This window comes from Phascolarctos cinereus, unplaced genomic scaffold, assembly GCF_003287225.1.
Source record: "Phascolarctos cinereus isolate Bilbo 61053 unplaced genomic scaffold, phaCin_HiC Scaffold_5;HRSCAF=322, whole genome shotgun sequence".
Taxonomy (NCBI): Eukaryota; Metazoa; Chordata; class Mammalia; order Diprotodontia; family Phascolarctidae; genus Phascolarctos; species Phascolarctos cinereus.
This window is the reverse complement of record NW_027555958.1, coordinates 145970949-145981737: the sequence shown is the minus strand read 5'-3', so window position 1 is coordinate 145981737 and position 10789 is coordinate 145970949. Positions and strand designations below refer to the sequence as shown.

The window sequence follows — 10789 nt, the reverse complement described above, 5'->3', positions numbered from 1 at the left end:
GCAGTTGGCGGTTACTTCACCACTCTGCCCCGCCCCCACATCATTCTACAGTCCCAAAATGTTTTCTTCTTTTCTACCATCTCCCTCTCCCCTACAGTCCCATTTCCATCAATACTGTTTTCAAGCAGCCTTGATATGGGAAACCATCTTTTGCACGAAACTAGGAAACCTCTCCGGGGGAATTCAGCCTATGTGTTTTTTTCTCACTTGCCTTCTCCACCCAACCCTACCACAAAGCTAGGCTGGTTCTCTCTGGTCCCCCAGTTGTTCCGTGTCCTCCTTCCCTCCCCCTCCCCCCATCCAATCCGGACCCGCCACCCCCTCCCGAGTCCATCTGCTTCTGTGTCTGTCTCCTTGTCTCTCACTCCCTTCCCTCTTTGCCCTCCCTTTTCCACCTCCCATTTTGCCCCCAACACTCTGAGCGCCAGCTCCGCCCCTCTAACCCACCCCCAGTAGCTCAGAATCTTCTCCGGCCGTTGCCAGGACAACCAGTCGATACCAAGCAAATAGGCATCCTGCTAAAGAAAAGGGGGGGGGTGAAGCAATACAGCAGGTTGGTAACAAAGAAGCAATAAAAGCAGCCCCCAAATGGAGAGCAGAAGACGAGTCTGCGAGAAAATCTCAAATCGAGCACCGTTCTGTTTCTTTGTGCATGTGTTGGAGGAAAGGCATCTTTCTACACAGCTAGGAACCACCTCAGTTTAAAAAGTGGGGAGGGGGTTGAGGGGGGACAGAAAAAGAGTATGTTTCCAGTTTTCGGGGGGAAGAAAATCAACAGCTTTAAACGCTCATTTCACAAACGCCTGGATGCTATTGGATTTGCCCAGTTTACGTTTCAGTTTGGGACTCTCCAGCTATTGCGAGGGATTCGAGTTTTCTTCCATCACTCCAGCCGATCTTTTTGGCCAGCGTGCTCCCATAAGGGTGATAAGATATGTTTATTGGCAAGATGCACTTCTACGAAAATGTATGCACATCAGCTCTGGGGGAATATGATTTCGTGATTGAATAATGCATCAGAGTGAACTAGACTGTACAAAACCGAATCTCCACGTACGCTGTTCAGCTTGGTGATTTTCAAAGACATACTTGAACAAAGAAGGATTGGCTGAACCAACCGTCTTTGACACTCAGAGTGTGACCCATTTCCCTACAATAAGCAGAAAATAAAGCTGTTTGAAAATTCAGAGCCAGCGTCCTTTTGTGCTTTTTGACCAGGAGGAATTAACTGTTCCTTGTGCTGTTTCTCACCTCAAGCAAAGTGAAAGCGAATGGTCACTTCGGGATGACGAAATGCAACCAAGAAACGGTGGTCGGATTTTGCCACAAGTGTAACCTTTGGGGACTAAAATGGGGGGGGGAGCTGCTACGCTTTTTGGAAGGTTAAGTTCTTGATTATTTAAAATACTTTGAAGCATTATCTTGTCACACGCAAATAAAGTACAGTACTTTCAGTGCCAGGGAATGCCCGGACAATCTGTGTAATTTAGTATCTTTTTAAATTAATACTGTATCAACTATAGCAGCTTTTCGCTCTCATCCAATTCCAGTCAGGCTAGACAGTAATTCAGTGATCTCAACGCAGGCTCTTTTCATACAATTTCTTCCTTTAAACGAAATAATCGTCAATCCTGTTGCCTAGGATTTCAACCCTTCTTCTTCCCCTCCCCAACACACACACACACACACACACACAACACACACACACACACACACACACACACACACACACACACACACACACACACCGCCCAAAACCTCCACCACGCACGCGCGCCCCCGCGCGCACACATATTGTAAAAGAAACGAAAAAAAAATCTGATCTTGGCTGTCTAAAACGATCCGTACTGAAGTGAACTGCATTCAAGCTATAAACATGGACTCATACACGTCAGAGATGTGTCATTTCACTTTAACTGAAGATGCATTAATTCTGTAGTTTCGTCCACTGACAAAATGCAAGCAAATCCATGTTTTTACAAGCAGTTCCCTCCTCAGAAAAGTGTGCACATATGTACACATGGATGTATGTATGTATACATTTAAATCACTACACGAGAATAACAAAACTTGGGAATTTAATAAAAAGCCATAGGCTAATCGCAAAAATATTTTATTTCATGCCAATATTGACACGGATGGGGGAGAGGTATGGCTGCCACTGCTGCTTTTGCATTTTTCACATCTGGCCTACAGACCAAGTAATTCTAACTCGTGATCTCGTTGGACGAAACTCTATCTTTGTGGTTTAAATACCTTCCAAATCGGGTTGATTTAACAATTGCATCCAATTAAAAAGCAAACACTGTGCACTATCTGTTGATCCTATATGGAACACAGAGAACACATTGCAAAAACAAACGAACATGAGCGAAACCATTGTCTTTAGGTTAACACACATACATACACATACATCTGAACACATACTCACACGCAAAAGGGAGGGAGGGAGGGAGGGTAGAGTGTGGTGAAGGATATAGACAGAGATATAGACTGACGAGAGTCACAGCAAGTCAAGTTAACCCGCTCCCCGCCCATAACTCGCCCCCCCCGTGTTAATTAATTCCAAACAAAGCAAGCCAATAAAGTGATGCATTATTATTTGCAAGCGGAGGGAGACGAGAGGCATGTATTTTTAACTGATTTATTTATTTGGAGGACATTAATTCTTAGTCTTAGGCTGATTTTCAAATCGTTTGCAAAACGCGGCTCCATTGTTCGCTCCAATTGCAAGCCCAGCCCCCTCCTTTGTGTGGCGGCGCCGGGATTGGTCGGCTGCGGGCGGGGGCTGCCGTCAGCGCTCGGGAAGCCCATTCATCTGTGCACTTGGGCGTTGGACTCCGCATCTTATTAGCAACCAGGGAGATTTCTCCATTTTCCCCTTGTCTACAGTGCGGCTACAAATCTGGGATTTTTTTATTGCTTCTTTTTTTAAAAAAAACTACACCTGGGCGCCTTTTTTTTGTGCGCGACTTTCCCCCCTTTTCCCTCCCTCCTATGCTGCTGCTTTTTGATCTCTTCGACTAAAATTTTTTATCGGGGGTGTATATAATCGGTCCTGTTCTCTCTTCTCTTCCACCACCCCCATCCCCCCTCCCTCTGGTGTGTTGCTGCTGCTGCTGCTGCTGCTGCTGCTGCTACTGCTGCTGCTGATCGCCCAGTATTTATACCAACCCAAGGCTCTTTGTTTCCCCTCTTTTGGATCTGTTGAGTTTCTTTGTTGAATAGGCCAGCATGGGTGCCCAGTTCTCTAAGACCGCTGCAAAAGGCGAAGCTGCTGCTGAGAAACCCGGGGAAGCAGCAGTAGCTGCATCGCCTTCCAAGGCAAACGGACAGGTAAATTGAACCCTTGGTTTTATTCACTTATTGGGTGTCTTCTTTTTCCCTTGTCTCATCCCCTTTCTTCCTCTTGGGTTGTGCCTTGGGCATATTCGGTGGAAAGGAGCATGGCCGGATTCTAGTCTCAAACTTGAATGGAAAGGGACAGTTTGCACTGTTCATTTCTCATAGGAGATACCTCCCCGCCACCAAGAATGGTTCCTGGTGAATTTTATACTGTATGTGGAAGAGTAGTGTTTTCATTTAAAATGGCGTGGTTTTGAGCTTGGTAAAACACGATTAGCTTGTTGTCTTCCCCTCCACCGCCACCCCCCACCCCCTTTAGTACAGGTTGTCTTTTCCTGAAGGCATTGTGTTTGAGTAGCTGAGATGTTTTTCGTTGTGGCTGTTTTGCCATACCGATTTCTTAACCCGGGTCGGGGGGTGGGGGGTGGGGAGAGAGAGAGAGAGTGTGTGTGTGTGTGTGTGTGTGTATTTTGGGGGTCCACGGATGCGGGTGGTAAAGGAGATAGGAAAAAGGAGCCTTAAGGCGCCTTAAAATAAGGTGCATTATTTTTAAGCAGTTGAAGCGTGCTCCATAGCACTCGCACCAGAGGCTTTGTGGTTGTTGCTAGTTGATTTGGGGGGAGAAAGAAGCTTGCCTTTAGTTACTTTGCTGTATTCTTACAACGCCCCCCGCCCCCCCCCAAATCTTTGTTTATAGGAAGCTGTGGGATTACAGGACCATCTGATTTTTTTAAATGGCCCCCTTAACACTGGAAAGTCCCTATCTCTGATTGCCCCTTCAAAAGGGAATTGGGAGTGGGAGGGGAACGAAACGGTGCACACTATGTATTTGGTTCTGTTTGGTTTGCGTGGCGTTTTGGTCGCTGGCATCTTTTCCCAGAGATGCTGACCATCCTGTCACTGCTTTTCAGCCTGTTCGGATGGCCTTAGTTACCGCAAGAGAGGTTGGCTATGGGTGGCTGCATTTAAAACACTAAAGCACCCACCACGCCTCTTTTCCTAGAGCAGATGCTGTTACTTCGCCTTGACCAACCCGGGCAGGCTCTGAACCCGTTAAAAATGCAAAGACAGCCGCCGGGGCGCGGGAGGGGGGCGCCCCAAGCTTTACAGAATCTCACGAAAGTGGGAGGAAAAAGAAAAAGGGGGGGAAGGAGGAGGGAGGGAGGGAGAGAGCGAGCTGGAGGAAGAGACCCGCAAGATACCGCGTTTCCTTTCTTGTTGGCTCTAACCGGATTGGAAGGGAGGGGAGCAATCTGAGCTTTGTTAGGCTTGCTCCTCAGCAGCGCTGCCGCTGGACGAGTAGCGAGTTGGGGAGCTCCGGGGCGCAGCGGCAGAGCAGTCAGGCCTAGCGGTCCCCGCCCCCGAGCCCGGCGGGCCCAGGCCAACCGGGCCTGCACCGGTGGAGCCACAGCGCCCTCTGCCGGCGCAGGCCTTCCCCTGCCTAGTGAGGCCCCTTCTGGGAAGCGGGCCCTTCCCAGCCCTGCGAAGTTCCCTCCGTGTGTTTGTTTTGAGTGGGAAGGTTGGGGGAGGGGAGGGAGAAGAGGAAAAGGGGTCATCTCCAATGCAGTTCAGCTCCCTCATGCCTTGGCCAAGTGTCTTTCCTGAGGACGCTCTTATGCTACGCCCCCCCATCTTCCTTTAATTTTTAAATCCTCCAGAGAAGAGGGTCAAAGAAGAGATGGGGCTTTACGAAAATACATTTTTAATTGTGGATTCTTTCCCCCCTTCCCTCCAGTGGCCCTGGGGAGGGGGAAACTCGACGAGAGTCTGGTTGGTTGGCCCTTCTTCGCCGGACAAGCCAGCCTCTTCCCCTGGATGTTGGTTTATTGCTGCAGGTCGCCCTTCCCTCGTGCGGGGGAGGAGGTTGTTGGGGAAGGGGGGGAGGGAAGAGAGGGGGCCCCCGGGCGTCGCAACTCGAGTGACCCACTCCCCGCTTCTCTGCCCTTTTAGGAGAACGGCCACGTGAAGGTGAACGGCGACGCGTCGCCAGCGGCCGCCGAGCCGGGCGCCAAGGAGGAGCTGCAGGCCAACGGCAGCGCCCCGGCCGCAGACAAAGAGGAGTCGGCGGCTGGGGCAAGCGCTTCCCCGGCGGCAGGGGCCGACAAGGAGGAGGCGGCCGGGTCCCCCGAGGCCCCCGCGGCGGCCGGGAGCCCAAGCGAGAAGGAGGCCCCAGCAGCGGTGGCGGGAGCTGGGGAGGGCGAGGGCGCAGAGCCCGCGTCGCCCACCGCGGCAGAAGGCGAAGCAGCGTCGGCGTCTTCGTCGTCGTCCCCCAAGGCGGAGGACGGGGCGACGCCTTCTCCCAGCAGCAACGAGACCCCGAAAAAAAAAAAGAAGCGCTTTTCCTTCAAGAAGTCCTTCAAGCTGAGCGGCTTCTCTTTCAAGAAGAACAAGAAGGAGGCGGGCGAGGGCGGCGAGGCCGAGGGCGCGGCCGGGGGAGCTGCGGGCGCCGCCGCCGCCGACGGCGGGAAGGACGAGGCCGCGGGTGCGGGCCCGGCCGCCGCACCGGGCTCCGCGGCCGCCCCCGAGGCCTCAGCAGCTGCGGGCGCAGAGGAGGTCGGCGCTCCGAGCGATGAGGCCGCGGCCGGGGAAGACGCAGGCAGCGGGGCCGGCGGCGACGCGTCCACGCAGGAGGTCAAGGCCGACGAGGCCGCGCCCGAGAAGGCGGCCGCGGGGGACGAGGTCAAGGGCGCCTCGTCCGACGAGGCCAAGAAGGCCGAGGAGAAGGCCGCTGCCGTCGAGGAGGCCCCTGCTGCGGCCTCGTCTGGCGCTGAGAGCCCCGCGGCCGCCGCCCCCGACGCCGAGGCGGCCAAGGCCGAGGAGCAGCAGCCCCCCGCAGCAGCAGCCACAGCCACAGCCTCGACAGCCTCAGCAGCCCCCACACAGGAGGCCCCGTCCGAGTCCAGTCCAGAAGCCCCCCCAGCCGAGGCGGCAGCAGAGTAAAAGGGCAAGATTTTTTGAGATAATCGAAGAACTTTTCTCCCCCTGTTTGTTTGTTGGAGTGGTGCCAGGTACTGGTTTTGGAGAACTTGTCTATAACCAGGGATTGATTTTAAAGATGTCTTCTTTTTTTAATTTTTGCTTTTTTTTTTTAAAAAAGAAAAAACAATTTTTTTCCTCCCTTCCCACAGATCCCATCTCAAATCATTCTGTTACCACCATTCCAACAGTTTGAGGGAGAGTTTAAACACCCCTCTCTCTGCCTTGTTCCTTTTATTTTTTTGCATCAGTATTAATGTTTTTTGCATACTTTGCATCTTTATTCAAAATGTAAACTTGGACATGCCCATATATGAAGGAGATGGGTGGGTCAATAAGGGATATCAAATGAAGTGATAGGGGCCACAATGGGGAAATTCAAGTGGTGCATAAAATTGCCAAGGTGATGTGCCACAAGAAATGATGATGTAAAGGGGTTAGTCTTTTTTTAAAAGAAAACTTATTACGATGTATTTTGAGAGGCAGGCGTTCTATAAGGTTTACAACACTAAGAAGGAAAGAAAAAAAATCAATACCCAGATTAAAAAAAAATCATAGTCTTAGGAGTTCATTTAAACCATAGGAACTTTTCACTTATCTCATGTTAGCTGTACCAGTCAGTGATTAAGTAGAACTACAAGTTGTATAGGCTTTATTGTTTATTGCTGGTTTATGACCTTAATAAAGTGTAATTATGTATTACCAGCAGGGTGTTTTTAACTGTGACTATTGTATAAAAACAAATCTTGATATCCAGAAGCACATGAAGTTTGCAACTCTTTCCACCCTGCCCATTTTTGTAAAACTGCAGTCATCTTGGACCTTTTAAACACAAATTTTAAACTCAACCAAGCTGTGATAAGTGGAATGGTTACTGTTTATACTGTGGTATGTTTTTTGATTACAGCAGACAATGCTTTCTTTTCCAGTCGTCTTTGAGAATAAAGGAAAAATCTTCAGATGCAATGGTTTTGTGTAGCATCTTGTCTTATCATGTTTTGTAAATACTGGAGAAGCTTTGACCAATTTGACTTAGAGATGGAATGTAACTTTGCTTACAAAAATTGCTATTAAACTCCTGCTTAAGGTGTTCTAATTTTCTGTGAGCACACTAAAAGCGAAAAATAAATGTGAATAAAATGTATAAATTGGTTGTGTTTCTTTTATGGATGCTTTGAACAGTCAAAGAGGCTTCCAGTCTGCTAAAATTTGTGTGGAGGAAAATCTTGCATGCCATCAAAAGTAAATTTTTGGTTCTTAATCATATCCACTTTATAGATTTCATAGTAAGCAACATCAGATTGCATACAAGATTTTAGCCATCCTATGTCAAATGTGACATGATATTAATTTCTCAGCACTTAATCCTCATTAAAAAACTGTACTCATACCTTTACTTTGTAAATATATAGCATGCCAGATTATTGCCTCTTGAGACATGTGATGTGATCTTAAAGGGCTTGGAATGTTTAACGTGAGAATTTCCTAAATCATTTTGTCATCTTGCTCCTTCAAAAAAAAAACCTATGTTTTGTATTGAGTCAGCTTTTGCAGATGAATCATGAAAAATGGCAGAATTTGTATTGAAACTGGTTGCTTGGTATTTGCCATTGTAACTGCTTGGCTCTTGGCTAACTTCCAAAGTATTGCTCAGGGCATGTGTTATACCTTAATAAAACAGTAGGCTTATGTAAAAGGTAGTAATGGTGTTGAATGGAGGAGATTGAAGTGTTGTTTTTAAGTTTATAGGAGAGTTTAGCATTTGCCTCAATTTAAAATTTTCAGCAAAAAGTTGGAAGCAATTATGATTTAGTTTATGAGGGTGACGCATTAGCACCTTGTTCCCTGAAGGAAAAGACAAAGTTGAGAATCTGATACTTAAAGCTTACCTATTATTCTGCTCTGTTTATTACCCTACTTATGACTGGGTGTTTTCTATTCCCTCTTTTATTCCAAAATTGAAATGTATAGTTTAGGATCTGTATCAAATACTATGACTTCATTTCATGGAGAGAAAGAGTACACACCTGTTCTTGCTGCCTTTAATAGGAGGAGCAGTCTTTCCATGCTGTTTTTTTTTTAATTAGTGTTTAACATGGCTATAAAGTCCAAAATTTAGCACACTTGTGTAACAAATAACTACAAGAAGTTAGATTTTTATATGTCTTAATAGAAGATTTACACATTCTTTTTAAAAAAATAGACGAAACCTTAAGGTGGGAACTGTATTAACTGTTTTACAGGTTATTCCACCCTAGAATTCCCAAATCAGTATACCTGCAGCCCCTAGTTGGCCAGAATAGCCTTGGAATGGTGGTTTCATAGCTTTGGAGTTAAGTGAATGATAAACTCTACTGTTATTCTGGAGTTTCTGAGATCTATTGTTTTGAATAGATGATTTATTAACTGCTGCCAAAGTCAGCAGGGCACTTATGAAGGTGGTAACTTTTCTGTCCTAGTGATGAAATGAAATTTCACATATACCCTTTTATTTACATTTTTGTACATCTTAATGTTATCTAAAGGGGGAAATGTTAATATGGGCTCTCGTTTTTTGTAACTAGGAATAAAATTTAAAGATTAAATAAAATTAAGTACAGTAATGCTGTTGTACCATTTAGTATTGTCTACTACCACTACAATGTTTATTGGCAATTGCCATTGTTTCAAATGTTTCAGCCAGATGCAAATATAATACCAACTAATATTATCATCACTGGTTAGTGGATTTGTTGGAAAATCCAAATTTCTATTGTATAAAATAAAGCTTTATCTACTGGTGTAATCAAGGTCTACTGAAATAAGATTAAATGCAGGTTTTACGAAGTATAGACTTCTATTGCAAACTCACTGTTGGATGAAAAGTCCTGTATTAATATAGGAGGGATTAATAGTAGAAATTTAGTCATTAATACATATCTAATGGAAGATGACAGAGAATTTCAAATGGGAAGGCTTTTTTGTCTTTGAAAAAATTGGCCATTTTACATCCTTTCTTCCTTCTAGATTAATACAACTGCATTAAGAACCCTTAATTCATAGGGGATGGAAGAAGAGGAGACTTTTTTCTGGTACATAGGTCCAATGGCTTACGTTAACTTTTAGAGACTTTACTGGATGTTACTAGGTATGTCTAAATAAACCACAAAGGGCCCACCAAAAAAATTTTTTTTTGCAAAGTCAGCAGTTAGCCTGTTCTTTATCTTACTTGTAGTGATCCCATTAGTTAAAATGGCATTCATCTACATTTTCCAACTAATAAGAATATGCTTAAAGCAGAAGGGGAATTTTTTTGAATACTATCAGCCAACAAATGATCCATTCCCTGCTGAGTGATTCTAGTATGAACACATTTTACTTAAATGAGTACTTAATACTAAGCTATTTGGAAATAAGCATAATGTGAATTTAAGCAATTTTCTATTAAGCTTTATGTTTTGTGTGTTTCTTGATTCATTTGAATATGTGTGCAGATATGCATATACACATACATGTGAAACGGGGACGAGACAACTGAAATTAGACCACAAAGTTGCTGCCATTTTAACTTTGGTAGTAGTAAAATGGATTACTTATACATTCTGATTCTTACCATTAGTTGGCTAGGCATTTACACAACACTTTTAGATAAAGATTTAGTAAAGAATAAAATCCTCTAGTGACAAATATAAGGGATGACTGTAAAGAAATGAGATTGATTTTAACTCAGATTTCAGAATGTTGCTCTTCAGAGTAATCACTGAGCAGCTAGCTATGCAGTGCTCCTTTCCATTGCTCGAAATTTTTGGAACTGTTCACACAAAGAAATCAGTTTCGGTATTTATAGACTCCAGTTTTTACCAAGATACTATTAGCTAGTCGAACATCTACTTAATGTACCAAAAATGGCTTTTGAACAGAAATTTATGCCTCAGTGGATGAAGATTTGCCAGCAGTGAGAATACTTTTTAAAAAACGTTATCTTGGCCTCTGAAGGCAATTCCAAAAGAGAAGTTCCAAAAATGCCTTAAAAAATGACAGCATCATTGGCTTGGAGCATAAGTGTCTTTTTCTTCCATTCATTTGAACAAATGTGTAGTTCCCAAAAGAGAGTACTTTTAAGAGGATGATACTCATTTGAATGCCTAATTTCTTACATGTTTGTTAAATCAGTTACATTACTTAATAGTCTCATGTCATGTGTGTGACTATTGGCATTGTCAATACCATGGAAATGTAACTTGACTCAAGCTTGTCAATACCATGGAAATGTAATGACTCAAAATAGTAGAGTTAAATATTCAATCTATAAATTTTCAAAAGGTAACTTTGTTCAGTGCAAGATAGCTAGTATTGTTTATTGTAACCTTTCTAGAGCCTTAATAAAATCAGATGTGGATAGATATCAGTAGCTGAGAAGTCTGGCCTTTCAGAATCAAGTAAAATTGTAAGTCAGTATTCAGAAATTAAATGAATTGAATTCTGAAGA

At 44.8% G+C, this 10789-nt stretch overlaps 1 protein-coding gene across 1 annotated transcript; it reads left to right on the top strand.

Moving 5' to 3' along the window:
- The first annotated feature begins 2714 nt into the window (after positions 1–2714).
- On the top strand, positions 2715–8924 carry MARCKS (myristoylated alanine rich protein kinase C substrate). Its single transcript, XM_021008156.2, has 2 exons — positions 2715–3336; positions 5296–8924. Exons 1-2 carry the CDS (start codon positions 3235–3237, stop codon positions 6283–6285), a joined length of 1092 nt encoding a protein of 363 aa, XP_020863815.1. The 5' UTR covers positions 2715–3234; the 3' UTR covers positions 6286–8924.
- The last annotated feature ends 1865 nt before the right edge of the window (positions 8925–10789 follow it).